Source organism: Mus caroli, unplaced genomic scaffold, assembly GCF_978045245.1.
Source record: "Mus caroli unplaced genomic scaffold, Mus_caroli_1 scaffold_13, whole genome shotgun sequence".
NCBI classification, from domain to species: domain Eukaryota; kingdom Metazoa; phylum Chordata; class Mammalia; order Rodentia; family Muridae; genus Mus; species Mus caroli.
The window spans coordinates 61,894,912-61,910,184 of record NW_028227268.1 but is presented as its reverse complement, the minus strand read 5'-3'; the positions used below and the strand labels follow the sequence as shown (position 1 = coordinate 61,910,184).

Sequence of the window (15,273 nt, the reverse complement as noted above, 5' to 3'; positions counted from 1 at the left end):
CCTCCTTGAGTTACAGGTGCTCCAACTTTGAGGGTTCATCCAGGGTGGGTGAAGTGTCTACTGTCTCCAGAAGTTTCCCTGAGGGCTGATCAAGAATGAGACACACACCTGAGCCCTGCAAATACTAATTAATGGATCAGGACACTCTGCTTCAGCTGGGCAAGCTCAGAACACAAAACCAGGGCTAAACTTCATTGAGCATTTACTTCAGGTTCACAGGCATTCCCAGCAACCTGACTGGAGAACGAGGCTTTGCTACACCCTGAATGGCTGGCAATCTAAGAGAGGCAACAGCTATTTGCTGTTTCCTCTCATCTTGACTACACTGTTCCTCCTCCAGGGACGGGTGAAGTAGTACCAACTGCTACTTTAAAATTCACAAGCGCTGGAATTGCTGGGCCACAGGGACAATTCTAGGAGTCACTTTCTGAGGTGCTGCTAGACTCTGAAACACGTATTCCACTGAAACAACAGCTTTCTGATTACAATGAAGTAACTCTACAATAACAGAAAAACAAAAGAAACAAAAAAATTCCAAAACCCTGGAAAGGGTGTAGATGGAACAGACATCCCCATCGAGTCAAAGGAGAAATCTCAGGAAAATTTGAAAATATTTCAAGAGAAATGAAAATTAAAACCTGCCAGGTGTGGCAGTACACACCTTTAATCCCAACACTTGGGAGGCAGAGGCAGAGGGATCTCTGAATTCAAGGCCAATATGGTCTACACAGAGAGTTCTAGGACAGAGCTGTTACACAGAGAAACCCTCTCTTGGGGGGTGGGGGTGGGGGAGATGAAGGAAGGAAGGGAAGAAGGAAGGAAGGAGGGAGGAAGCGAGCCTATCACACTAAAACTTCTAGACTTGGGGAGAGGGTAGACACAGTGCTAAGCTGCGGTGGCTGTAAATGCTTATGTTAACCAAGAGCAAGCCAAGTGTGATGGCACATGCCTAGAACCCCAGCACACTGAACGCTGACAGAGGAGGATCCCACAAGGTATGGGGCAGTCCTGAGTAATGTGACAAAATTGTTTCAAAGGACAAAGCAACCGCTGGACATAGTGGACACACCTACAATGCCGGAACTGGGGTGTGGAAGCAGGAGAATCAGAAGCTTAACGTTATCTTTGGCCACACAAACAACTCTAACTGCCCCCCCCCCCCCCCCCCCCGCATATAACAGACAGCAGACAATGCTCAGCCAGCCTTTCACCACCCCACTTTACTGCAAACCAAGAAAACCCCTAGCTGAAATGCAAAAAGCTTCAAGCAAATGGTACCAGCCCCGTGAGTTCAGTTTCACAAGGACCATGCCATCACAGTGGGTCTTTTGGAGAGAGAGCATGCTCACTCAGAGCCTATGCCCGTCCCTGTCCCCTGCAGGAGGACGCCTTACCCAGGTTGTGTCGCTTTGACTTGGCATGGTCATGGATGTGCTTCTTCGTGAAACAGCCAAAGAAGACGCAGTAGAGGCAAGAGTGCAGCCGGTTCAGGTGGATGCCGCAGACATGGCAGACACAGGACTTTGCCTGAAATTTACAGAGTGAGTTATGAGCAGTGTCAACACAACAGGGGCTCCCAAGGGGAAACATGGAGCTCATGCCAAATGACGGAGGAAGGCAGGGGCTGTCTTTTTAGTCTTAGCACCCTGTCACATTCTCCTCAGTCTCCCCAAAACATGATCAAGAAGATCTCAGCTATGATGATGTCATCACATTCCCATGCCCAGTCCTGACTGGCACCTCAGGCCAGCATCACCACAGCCGTCCTTAACCCCGGTATCAGTTTGAGGTTTGAGAATCAAGGTTCTTAAAAAAACAAAAAACAAAATAATACAACCCAAGAAGAGAGACATGAATCAAAGCAATATACAGGAACAAAAGAGAAAAGTCCACTGTCAAGAAAGAGGCCACAGAAACCCAGCAAGACAATCACAGTAACTATGAATACAGTGGTAGGCAAGTCTAAATATTCACACTACCCACACATATGCCAATCTGTAGCATGGCGGGTCAGGTCCAGAAAGATGAAGAGGTAGGGAATGCTCACTGGGCAACCAGGGCACAATGTGACAGAGATATCAGCAGTAAGAATAATTGCTTACATCTGATAAAAACAAAAGGCACCCAAGTTCCATCTGAAATTACTACCATACAAGCACACATACGAGCTTTCCCAAAGTCTTCATAGAATTCCATGTGATAACTACAGTGGGGGAGACAAAACAAAACCCATTTTCTATAACCATTCACAGCAAGAACGGACTTAAACAGAATCACCCATGGATACTACATCACCAGGCAAAATAACAATGGTACTAGAAAACTGCCAAATACACCAAGTACCTACCAAATCAACAAACAGATAAACAATGACACCACTCTGTAACCAAGATAAGCTGATATGGGCAAGGACATGGGCCACAGGCTACTGAACACGCAGAACAAGCAAATCCCTGCAGACTGTGGCTGGGGATGGCAGCGAACAGGTGTAGTGTGCCAAAATCTGGTAGAGGTGGGCACAAAACCTCATAGCACTGAATACTCCAGCTCATACTCTCCTGTCCCTACACCCATGAAGGGCAGCATCCTGCTCTGTCAATGCACCTGGACTACTAGGTTTCTGGTTTGTTTTGCTGTTGTTTTCTGTTTTGTTTTGTTTTGTTTTTTGGTTTTTTTTTTGCTAAATCTGTAATTAGGTTTGGATCCAGAGTGCCCAGTAGGCCTACCTACCTACTGAACATTTGGTCCCAGCCGCCGCCATCATCATCATCATCTGGTCCCAGCCATCATCATCATTATATTATTATTTCTTCTTCTTCTGATGATGATGATGAAGAAACTATTATTATAGGTTAGCTCAGGGAGTTTAGTATCTGGAAACAATACATGTCTGCATTTGAGTATGGACTACGTATGAGATAGCCACATTCCCTCATTATTCCTGGACAAGTGTTCATTATTATCGTCACAGACTATGCCCTCATTTTTATGGCATCAATGGCAACTACCGAGATGTCACCAACCAATTCTTATACAACGAGGGTGGGGGGGGGGGTAGGAGATGTAAAACTGGACCTGGAGATGGCACAACAGTTAAAAAGGTCCTGTCTGCTCTTGCAGAGGACCCGAGTTCAATCCCCAACAACACGGCAACTCACAAGTTCCTGTAACTCCAGCTCCAGGGACTCTGACGCCCTCTTCTTGCCTCTGTAGAGGCCCACAGTGGTACACAGACATACATCAGGCAAATACACACATAAAATAAAGAATGGTAAAAATGAACCAATGGAAATTATAACAATTGTTTTCTGACATTACTTATTGTAGGTTTCTTTTTTTTTTAAATAAAAGATACACATTAAACTGAACTTATAAGCTGTAAAACTCCTAGACTTCCGCAGAGTATTGTGCAGAAAAAAGGCTATAACCTGTCTCGTGAATGAATCTCGACAGACACAACACTGAGAAAGGAACTACATAGTAAAGTACACACCACATGCTCCCATCACATTAAAATACAGAAGCAGACAGCACTCCAACACCACGAAAGCCTTAGCAGACACCCACGAAGATGGGTAAGGACTGGCAGAAGAGATGGGCTGCTCTGTTTTTAAATGTATTGTATTTGTATGTGAACGTGTTCAATGTGGCAGGGGGTGTGCAGGTCAGAGAACCACCCGTGGAAGCTGGCTCTTACCACAAGTGGGTCCGGAGATCAAACTCAGGCCACCCGATTCAGTGGCAAGCACCTCTATCCACTGAGCCACACTGGCCCTTTCTGTCTGTTCTATTAAATCACCATGATGTACACATCCTCTAACATATGGCTTAAAAAGCGGAATGCAAAACAAGGACAAAGAGCCAACTTAGGTAAATTCCTAGGTGAAACCGTGCTGTCATTTAAAGGGTCACCACATCTGATGGATGAGCACAGTTCAAAACTGTGAAATAACCTGTGCCTTCTCAGGGGCATGACTCCAACACAGGCAATAAGCAGTCTCTATGCTAGTCTGAGAACAAGAAAGTGCTCATGGACCACCTGCCTGACTCTCACCAGTTGGTGACGCTCTACTGTACAGTCCACAAGAGACTAAGGCAGAACTGCAAGTTTGCTACTTGTATGGAAGACACATCTTTCTGAGCTAATAGATTAAAAAACAAAAAAAGGCCAGGACAGCTTCCCTTCCCAACATCACCAGCTAGTCAACACAGTGTAATTTGCAATGACCATACAGAACAGAAGTGGTCTTTGACAGAGATAAAACTCTGACTTTAGCAAAACACAGTGGCACACACCTGTAGTCTCAGTACTCTGAAAGGTGAGGCAGGAGGATTGCTGAGTTTGAGGCCAGCATGGACTACATAGGGAAACACTGCCTTAAAAAATTCAATTACTAATAACCCTCCCCTTACATCTTTTATACTACTTGTTAGCTACACTGAGGCTACTGGGCTACTAAAGTATGTCTAGCACAACTGTAAGGTTAACCTTTACTTAATGGCATAGTCAGTGGCCACTGAATGCTACAGCTGTTCAAGATCCTGAAGTGGGTGCTACCTACCTATAGAGTTTATGTGTAGTGTATATTCTGGGTTCACTCAAGTGCAGGTTGCAATTTAGACAATGGTTTACTTCATAGCACTGAGTTAAAAAACAAAAACAAAAACAAAAAAACCCACAAAGCCCTGGGGTAGCTCATAAAACACCTTCAAAATTAATGTTCATGATATTTAAGCAAAGGCATGGTTAACCCAGACAGTCTGGGGTTAGCCCTAAATGCTCGCCCAGGTAACCTCCCCTCCTAAGAGATGGTGATGGGACCAGAGGCTAAACCCATGTGAATGACTGGAGGTTGGGCCAAGGTCTTGGAAGAGGGAGGCCAGGATGGATTCTTTCTAGAGTCCTGGCAGGGAAGCCCTCCTGACATTTCACTCCAGCTCAGCGCCTGGGGCCTGGGAGTTTTACAACAGCTGGGGGACAGTAGCAGAGGTCACTGCCACTATTAACCTGTTTCCACTTCCCAATACTGCTAAGTTTGAATATGAATTCCCAGTCATCCTCAAGGCTCAGATTTTAAACCCCATTTAGGGGTCATCATGAAGCAGCCATTGAGAGGCACAATGGAGTGCCTGACCAGGGGTCCTATGGAGCAGCACAGCCAGCCTGTAGAGCCAGAGGCAGCTAAGCTGCTTCCCACCCACAAATAGTGACTGTTGTGGGCTCCTGGAGGAATGTGGCTCCTGAGCCAGCAGCAGCCTGCCTGGGACTAGCCTGCCATCAGCCAGTACTAAGAGCTAGCTCTGTGAGCTGGTGGAATGAAATGGAAGTTAAAACATCGAACAGGCCATGCAGGGAGCCTTTGCCACCACGTCCACATGAAGGTGCTGGCTCTCCTAAGTCACACCCCAACAGGCTGCAAACAACCCTGACAGACACCTACAGTGCTTCTCCACTTTCTTAAGTTGTCATATAGCAGTTTCATTATGACATCTTTTTTTTGTTGTTGTTGTTGTTTGTTTTTTGAGACAGGGTTTCTCTGTGTAGCCCCTGGCTGTCCTGGAACTCACTCTGTAGACCAGGCTGGCCTTGAACTCAGAAATCCACCTGCCTCTGCCTCCCAAGTGCTGGGATTAAAGGCGTGCGCCACCACGCCTGGCCCATTATGACATTTTATTACATATTTATCACTGTACCTTGTTCAACTCACCTCCAATACTACCCTCTCCTTCCCCAACTTCTTAGGTTCCTCTCCCCTCCCTCTCCCCAGAGGCCCCCCTTTCTGCATCGCTGTGCTTGTTTAGAGACCTCTGGGTCTATACTTCAGAGTGTGGTGGCTCAGTGACCAGGTCTTTGAGAACTCTCCACTGGTTCACAGAAGGCTGCAGCAGTCTGCATCCCCACTGCAGTTGTGCATAAGGCTTCTCCGTGCATTTGCTCTCCTTTCTCTTCAGGGTACCTAGTTTGCCTGGGGTAAGATGGAATTCAGCACAGTTTTAACCAGCCTTGCTCTCGTGGTTGAAGAGGAACACCTTTCCAGATATTTACTGGTCATTTGTATTTTTTTTCCTTCTTCTTTCACCACCATGCAAGGCCAAACTTTTTTTTTTTTTATTTTTTAAGACTCACTGACTTGTAAAATGAACAACATTCTAAGTCGGAGAGAACTTCAGGAGTGAAGTTCTGTTCACAACCTTAAGTTTGGGCACCTTCAGAGCATAGCCTTCATTTCCTACTTTAGTCCAGCAAAACAACACAATTTCTGAGTGTTGTCCTGGTGTCCCAACTCTTGTAACACGGTGGAGATTTAAATATTGAGCTGAGCAGTCCTAATTAAAAAGGAAACTTTTCATTTCCTTGTGTAGTGCTATACAAAACTAAGAGTCTGGGGAGATGAAGAAAGCAAAACAAGGAAAGAGAAAGGGGAAGATCCCTCCATTTAATCCCAATGGAAAAATGACTTTACAGCACATCTCAATCCAAGAAGCAACAGAATGGATTGTGACGGTTTACCTCTGTGATCCCAGACCTCACAAGGCTGAGACAGAAAGACTGGGTGGTTAAGTCTGGACCACAGAGAAAGGCTCCTGTCTCAAAATACAAAGTAAGCCAACTCTAGTATTTTTTTTTTTTTATCATATGCTTCTATTACCAAAACTCTTGCTCCAATCCTAACAGACTCTCTGTTACAGAACATAAGCCTTTAAGGCCCTAAAAGACTTATATTGTGGCCACGATTGATTTAAAAAGGGGGAATTTAAGCCGGGGTGGGGTGGGGGGTTGCATTCACCTTTAATCCCATCGTTCTGGAAGCAGAGGCCTGCGGATCTCTGTGAGTTAGAGGCCAGCCTGGTCTACAAATCGAGTTTAAGAACGCCAAGGGCTATAGAGAGAAGCCCTGCCTCGAAAAGCTAAAGAGGGAGAATTTGATGCTTAACATGAAACACCCAGCGGATTTGTCAGTTCTCCCGTTATAAAATGCTACTCAAGATAGAAACAATCAAAATTCTCTATTCCACTTTTCACCTTCAAAATCAAATTGTAATCATGAAGTTTTTTTTTTTTAAAGATTACAAAATAACGTTTTCCCATCTCCAAATCACTAATAATCATAGTTGCTGAGATTTACAGGACCCAAAACAACAAAATAGCCACTCTCTCAATCACCTCCTACGTCCTAAAAATCTCGTTTCTCAACTCGAGTGCGCGGAGGTCCTGCCAGCCTCAGGTGTCCGCGGAGGGTCTCAGCCCCGGGAACGAGCTGTTATCCACAGAACTACCCAGCAGACCCCAGGCCCCCACCACTACCTTCACAGACAAACACTCCTCAATGGAACGTCCAGACAGATCTCCCTCCTCCTACTCAGATCTCCCTCCCCCTCCCCCTCCCTTCGAGGCTTCCACCGCCACACTCCCAACAGCGTCCACTAGGTGGTCCCTGGCCCCCTCCCAGCACCGTGATGCTTCCTCTAGCCCCCTCCCTGCACCACGACGCTTCCTCTAGCCCCCTCCCCACGTTGCGAGGTTCTCCTTAGTCCCCCTTCCTGCACCGGGATGCTTCCTCTAGCCCCTTCCCAGCACCGCGAGGCTTCGCCTTGCCCTTTCCTCTGCCCCACCCCCTTACGGCAAGGCTTCCCCTCACGCCCTCCCCGCAAGGCCAGGCTCCCTCCCCACGACTACCAGGCTTCTCCTCTCCCTCTCCCACCTACACTCCCCGCTTCCCAGCCCGCAGAGCGGCGCAAGCCTTGGGCTCACCTTGCGCTTGCGAGCCTCGGCAGTTCCGCTCCACACGAAGCACTGGTAGATGGCCCGCAGGTTTTGCTTCCAGTTGTCCACCTTGAAGCTGCCCAGGTGCGAGCAGCCAGGCGGCGGCACCGCCAGCTCAGCGTCCATGGCCTCGACTTCAGGCTCCGGCCTGGCCACCATGGCGGGCAAGGCCCGGGCGCGCGGGGCAGGCGGCGACGGGGGCGAGGACGACGCCAGGGCGGCGAGAACAAAGCTGGGGGACAAAGACCGCGTTGAGAACTCAGGCAGGCGACAGCAGCACCCACCGCACGCGCAGCACCCTCTGACTTCGAGGAGGGCGGGGCGAGGCGGGGCGGGGCGGGACGGGGCGGAGCTGTCCGCGGGAAAGGATAACGTCACCCAGGCCAGCGGCCTTAGTGCGCAGGCTCCGCTACTCTAGACCCCGCCTATCAGCCTTCCTCTCGCCCGCTGGCTCCAGAGAAAAGCCGAAGGCAAGCGGGTTGGGGCAACAGGATCCCGCCTCCGGGTCACACCATTGGTGGTTTGCCTGTCTGAGACACGGTCTGAGCCTATTATAGGCTTTCGAACCGCCTCCGGAGACGCCAGCGATTTGACGTTTCGAGTCTCTCCTTGGAAGGCGGGGCGTGCTGAGGATTGGGTAAAACTGAGTGTCTGTCAGACCACTGAACCGGTTTGCACCGGCCTGAGCTCTGCCGCAAAGAGGCGGGGCGACGGAGGGGTGGGGCAGGGTAGGGCATGCGTCTGCGCGTTTTCTGCAAGGAGGGTTTCTAGGTTCTGTTTGTTGGTCCGTGGAGTCCCTAGTGTGGGCGTTTCTGCAGAGACTGCCATCTTGGCGACTGTGTTGGGTACCGCAGTGCCACAGCTGGAGATTGGGCGTGGCAAGAATACAGACTGGAATTCCTTCCCTAGGATATTATTCAGCGTTATCCTATTGAACTAGAATGCCAACTGGTATACGAATTTTTTTAGTGGCTACATTTTGTACAATATTTTGCATCAAGAAAGATAAAATTAATTTTAACAAGCAGTCCAATAAAGACAGAATATCAAGTCAATTTTTTGCATTGGCTTTGAAATATCGTGTTATACAGGTTTGGTATAGCAATTCAATTTGTACTAGCCACATTACACACTATTATTAAGTAGGAACAGTATAGAGCTATGATGCATTTAGCTCTCCTATCTGAGGGTTACACAGATGTGCAGTAAACCAACTCAAAAGAGAAAATATTGATCTTCTGCCCTACAAATTGTATCTACTGAGTAAATAGACACCTCTCTCCTGTTATACCTTAAACAGGATAACAGCTAGGTGTCAAACTCAGGCAGACAGGTACCCATGATGTGGAGCAGTGAAATAATTCGCCAAGACAGAAAAGGCAGAAGTAGAGGAGAGTTCATCAGTGCACTGCAGTAACAGCAGCTAGCAGACAAGACAGCGGAGAAAAATTGCCGACAGGCATTTTGATGTCATGGTTCCGAGAGCAATTGCAGTTGTGGCTTGTCCAATGAGTACCAGCTTGGTCTTAGAGCAGTGATGGTCGTATTCAGACTTAGATATGGCTTAGCATGCTATCCTAGTTGGCATTTGAGAATCACCCAGAGAGGAGTTACAACATAGAGAAGGGGGTAGGTGGGGGTTGGTGTGTCTGTGTATATGACTACTTTTGGGAGCTACTCAGGTTGAGGCAGGAGGATCATTTGAGCCCAGAGTTTGTGGTCAGCCAGAGCAAATAGTGAGACTCATATTAAAAAGAGAAAGGGGTGGGGTGGGGAAGCTGGTAAAATGCATACAGGCCATATAGGTTAGAGGCAAATATTACATCATTTTATAGTTAGGACTTGAGCATGAAGGTTTTGGCTTACTAAAGGACTTCTGTATGTGAATGAGTCACTCAGGGCATATTGTAGGGGGAAACATACTCGCTCACACACACACACACACACACACACAACCTTTCAAGTACAGTCATTGTCTTGGGAAGCCCTTGGCTTACATGTGATGCTGTTCATGTATTCTTATCCCACTGCTGGCTATTTTACTGCAGTCCAACACAGGGAGGACAAAACAAAACAGCAACTGCTGCCAAGACTTCCATGATCTGGAAGCTCTTAAAGTTGTGGAGTTTAATGGATGGAAAACTAGAACAAAGAATCTGTGTTGAGAAGTGCATGCCTTTGATCCTAGAACTCAGGAGACCGAGGCAGGTGGATCTCTGAGTTGAAGCCAGCCTTGGTCTACAGAGCAAGTTCTAGGAAAGTGAGAGCTACATAGAGAAACCCTGTCTGGTGGGATGAGGGGGACCTGGGTCTAGGACAAATTAGCAGACATCCAGAGCCCCTTCCTAAAGTGCCTTCCACCACACCCCAAATCTCATACTCCCTCACCTGCCAGACTTCACCAGAAACTTCCTGTACAGTGAAAGTGTTCCATTGTCATTGTTGACAATGGCAGTCACTTTCCCACTCCATCCCCCACTGCCTGATTTACTTGAAAGAATGTATCACTATATCTGTCAGGGGACAGTTACTTGTTTAGTTTACCTTTTTTTGTTTGTTAGGTGTGTGTGTGTGTGTGTGTGTGTGTGTGTGTGTGTGTGTTTGGGGATGGGTACAGCTTAGACAGGGTCTCATCTTGCCCAGGTTGACCTCAAACTCACTCTGTAGCTAAAGATGACCCAACTTGTGTATCCACCTGCTGAGTGCTGAGATTATAGGTACACATAACGATGCCCAGTGTGTGAGGGCCTAGGGACCAAACCAGGGTTTCATGAGTGCCAGGCAAGTACCCTTAACACTGGTGCCACATTCCCAGCCCCTAGGTTTTTTGCTCCCAATGAAAAGTTGATGAGGATGTAATTTGTGTGTTTTATTTCCTACTCTTTAATGTCTACAAGAATAAAATCAAAATCATCTGCCGATTTATAACTTGGCGATTAGTTAGGGTTACTATTGCTACGATGAAACACTGTGCCCAAAAGCAGCTGGGAAGGAGAGGGTTTACCTCACTCACAGTTCCATGTAACAGTCCATCATAAAAAGCAGCGAGGGCAAGAGCTGAAACAGGGCAGGAACCTAGCGGCAGGAGCTGATGCAGAGGCTATGGAGGGGTGCTGCTTACTGGCTTGTTCCCAAGGCTTGCTCAGCCTGCTTTCTCATAAAACCCAGAACCTCTAGCCCAGGGTGACCACACACACAATGAGCTAGACACCCCCCCCCCCGCCATCAATCATTAACTAAGAAAATGCCCTACAAGGGCCCTATTTTATGAAGACATTTTCTCAATTGAGGTTTCCTCCTCTCTGATGACTCTAGCATCTCTCAAGTTGACATAAAACTAGCCAGTACACATGGTAATTAAAACCGTGTGTCTTTATAGGAGAATCACAAAAACAAAACCAGAAACCCAACCCCACACAAGTAATACATTCACAGAATAAAAGACTGGTTAAGGAGAGACATATTTTAGGAAAAAATATTGGCCTACAAAAAAGTAAAATCATAGTCAATCAGGAATTCTAGATTCTATTCAGAGGATGGCTTACCTAACATGTTTTGACCCTTTAGTTTAGTTCCCAACACTTCAGAGAAGTATCTGCTAGAACTGAAAGAGAAAGGAAAACTTTCCTTGATATAAACAACTTAAATTTTCATATTGAACAAAAAACATTAAAGCAATACTTACAGAGAGGAATAAGCAGAGCTGAGAGACTCTAGAAAGAAAACAAATGAAGCTATAGTTAATGGAATGAGAAGAATGACCAAGAACTCAAGCCAGGAAATAACTATAATTGACACACACCTTTCAATAATGACTTTAAATATGAGCCTTCCCAACTCTCCAATCAAAAGGAACAACCTCGTTGAATTTACTTAGAAACAAAACCCATCTATCTGTTGTCTACAGAGACCCCTGTAGTTTTAAAGATCGGCACCACCTTAAAGAGAAAGGATGAAAGTATTCTCAGCAAATGGGATCAGGAAGCAAGCAGGTGTTTTCATTCTAACACCCAGCGAAGTAGACCTCAAACTACAATGAAAAAGAGACAAAGGTATTTCATACTAATCAAGGAATCAATCGGGAAATGTTACATTACTAAATATATATGCATGAAATCTGGCGCACTACATTTTATAAAAAAGCATACCAATGGAATTAAAGTCACAGATAAACACAAGCTCAGTAATAGCAGATTTCAACACCCTAGCTTCTCTAATAGGTTAAGTGAACAAAAAAATAAACAAAAACCTCAGAATTAAAGGATATCCTATATCAAATGGACCTGACAGACATCTACAGAATATTCTAGCCAAGCACCAAGAAATATACATTTCCTCAGCACCACACAGAAGCCTCCCTCTCTAGAATAGACACAAAACAAATACAGAAAATTTAAATAAGCCCCACCTAGCCTATCATTATGCAGTAAAACAAAATGGACTGCAAAAAACAAAACAAAACAAAACAAAAAACTCTAGTAAGTGTATAAACTTACAGACATCAACAACTCATTACTGAATTATGGGTGGGTTAAAGAAGAAATGAAAATACTTCTAGGACTAAATAAAAATGAAAACACACCACAACAGACCTTCAAGACACAATAAAAGCAGTCCCAAGAGGAAAGTTTACAGCCTTGAGTGCCTACCTAATAAAAAAACAAACAGAGCACAAATAAATGACTTAATACTGCAATTCGAGAATTTGAAAAAAATGAGAACAAACCAAACTCAAATCCAATAGACAGCAAGAAATAATAAAAAATCAAAGCAGAAATTAATAAAATAGAAACAAAGAAAATAATACAAAAAACTCAGTAGATTTAAGCCGGGCGTGGTGGTGCACACCTTTTATCCCAGCACTTGGGAGGCAGAGGCAGGAGGATTTCTGAGTTCAAGGCCAGCCTGGTCTACAGAGTGAGTTTCAGGACAGCCAGGGTTATACAGAGAAACCCTGTCTCGAAAAACAAAACAAAAACAAACAAACAAACAAAAAACTCAATAGATTTAAGAGCTGGCTCTTTGGGAAGATAAACAAGCAAGATTGACAGACCCTTGCCCAACTAAAAGATGACCCAAACTAAGAGAATCAGGAACAAACAGGGACATTACAACATGAACACTACAACAGACACCAAAGAAATGTAGACCATGGGAAGCAAATTCTTTAAAAATCTATGCCCCATTAAGCTGGAAAATCTAAAAGAAACTATCAAAGTTAAACCAAGATGAGATCAACAACAAATAACAAATGTGTGAAACAGAAACAAAAAGCCAAAGTCACATGATCATCTTTAAAAAATGTTCATCCCGCCGGGTGTGGTGGCGCATGCCTTTAATCTCAGCACTCGGGAGGCAGAGGTAGGTGGATTTCTGAGTTCAAGGCCAGCCTGGTCTACAAAGTGAGTTCCAGGACAGCCAGGGCTATACAGAGAAACCCTGTCTCGAAAAACCAAAAAAAAAAAAAAGTTCATCTCAATATATGAAGGCAAAAATTACACAATCATCCCAACCAATTCATTAAAAACCTTTGACAAAATCCACCATACTTTCCTGTTAAAAGTCTGAGAGCAAGGACTGAAGGGAACGCACCTCGACATAACAAAGGCTTTATGTACCAGCTTAACATTTTCCTTACTGGAGAAAAATTAATTCTACTAAAATCAGGAATGAGACAGGGCTGCCCATTATCCCTATTTGAAGTATTTGAAGCACCAGCCAGAGCCATACATCATGAGGGAGAAATTAAATGGATACAAATAGGAAAGGGAGAAGCCAGACTATTCCTATTTGTAGGAAATATGACACTATACATAAGAGACTCCAAACACATCCACCAGACAAATTTGGGAAATAACAATTAAAGTGGCAGAGTACAAAATCAACTTACAAAGAACAGCAGCCTTTTTATTCACTCACAACAAACACACTGAGAAAGCGATCATGGGCACAGACCCATTTACTGTGGCATCAAAGACTATAAAATGTCTTGACAAAGCCTAACCCAGGAGAGAAAAGGCCTTACAGAAAAACTTCAAATCTCTGAAGGAAAAGACTGAGAGAGACACTTGAAAAATGGAAAGGCATCCCAGGTTCATGCATTTGCAGAATTAATATTGTGAATATGACCATCCTACCAAAAGCATTTTATACATTCAATCCAAACCAAAACACCCACATCATTCTTCACAGAACCAGAAACAAACAAAAAAAAAAAGAGTCCTAAAATTCGTAGGAACCAGAAAAGACTGCAGATGGCCAAAGCAATGCTGAGCAAGAAGAATGATACTCAAGAGATTGCCATTCCAGACTTCAAGACACATTACAGAGCTACCGTAATGAATGCAATGTGCACTGGCATAAAACCAGACTATATAGATCCTTGGGACAAAACAGAAAGCCCAAATGTGAATACTCGTAACTACAGCCATCTGGCATCTGACAGAAGGAGAAAACCACACACTGGAAAAATGACAGCATCCGCAATGGACAAATGATGCTGGAAAAGGAGAATGCAATTACCCCCATGTCTACACAGAGATAAAAACTTAGCCCCAGGTGGAACAAAGACATCAAACTGAAACCTGAAGTGCTAAAATTGGGAGGAAAACAAACCAGGGGCAGAACTCTACAAGAGTTAGGTATGGGAAAGGACTTTCTGACTAGGATTCTATGTGCCCAGGTTTAAGATCAACAACTGGCAAGTGGGAACTCATAAAACTAAAAAGTTTCAGTGCAGCTGGGGAAACACCAAGTGAAGGAGAAACCTACAGCAGGAGAGAGGCTTTGACAACTAGCTATATAGAGGATGAGTGTCCAGAATACACCAAGAATTAAACAACAAGAGTCAAAGAGGCTCTTTGTCTCGGGCCTGAGCTCGTAGGCGCAGCGGGAGGTCAACATGCCGGGTTTGTCGCAAAACCTATGTGACCCCACGGAGACCCTTCGAGAAATCGCGTCTCGACCAGGAGCTAAAGTTGATTGGAGAGTATGGACTCCGGAACAAACGTGAGGTTTGGAGGGTCAAGTTTACCCTGGCCAAGATCCGTAAGGCGGCCCGGGAGCTGTTGACGTTGGACGAGAAGGATCCTCGGTGTCTGTTTGAAGGCAATGCTTTACTGAGGCGACTTGTTCGCATTGGGGTGCTGGACGAGGGCAAGATGAAGCTGGATTACATCCTGGGCCTGAAGATTGAGGATTTCTTGGAGAGGCGGCTGCAGACCCAGGTCTTTAAGCTGGGCCTGGCCAAATCTATTCACCATGCCGGTGTGCTCATCCGCCAACGGCACATTAGGGTCCGCAAGCAGGTGGTGAACATCTCATCCTTCATTGTTCGCCTGGACTCTCAGAAGCACATTGACTTCTCCCTCCGTTCTCCTTATGGTGGTGGCCGTCCAGGCCGAGTGAAGAGGAAGAATGCCAAGAAAGGCCAGGGTGGTGCTGGAGCTGGTGATGATGAGGAAGAGGATTAATTAATACTTGGCTGCACTGGAGGATTGTCTAGTTTT

General features: G+C 45.5%; 1 protein-coding gene and 1 pseudogene across 1 annotated transcript in view; one reads left to right on the top strand and one right to left on the bottom strand.

The window, feature by feature from the left end:
* The window catches only part of Usp22 (ubiquitin specific peptidase 22), a 23,114-nt gene extending 15,019 nt beyond the window's left edge, over positions 1-8,095 (bottom strand). Inside the window, exons 1-2 of the mRNA XM_021176592.3 lie at positions 7,754-8,095; positions 1,395-1,527 (exon numbers count right to left, since the gene is read on the bottom strand). Coding sequence (XP_021032251.1) covers positions 1,395-1,527; positions 7,754-7,924 — 304 coding nt within the window. The 5' untranslated portion in view covers positions 7,925-8,095. The remainder of the gene's footprint in view (positions 1-1,394; positions 1,528-7,753) is intronic.
* On the top strand, positions 7,923-15,273 carry LOC110304503 (small ribosomal subunit protein uS4 pseudogene; annotated as a pseudogene).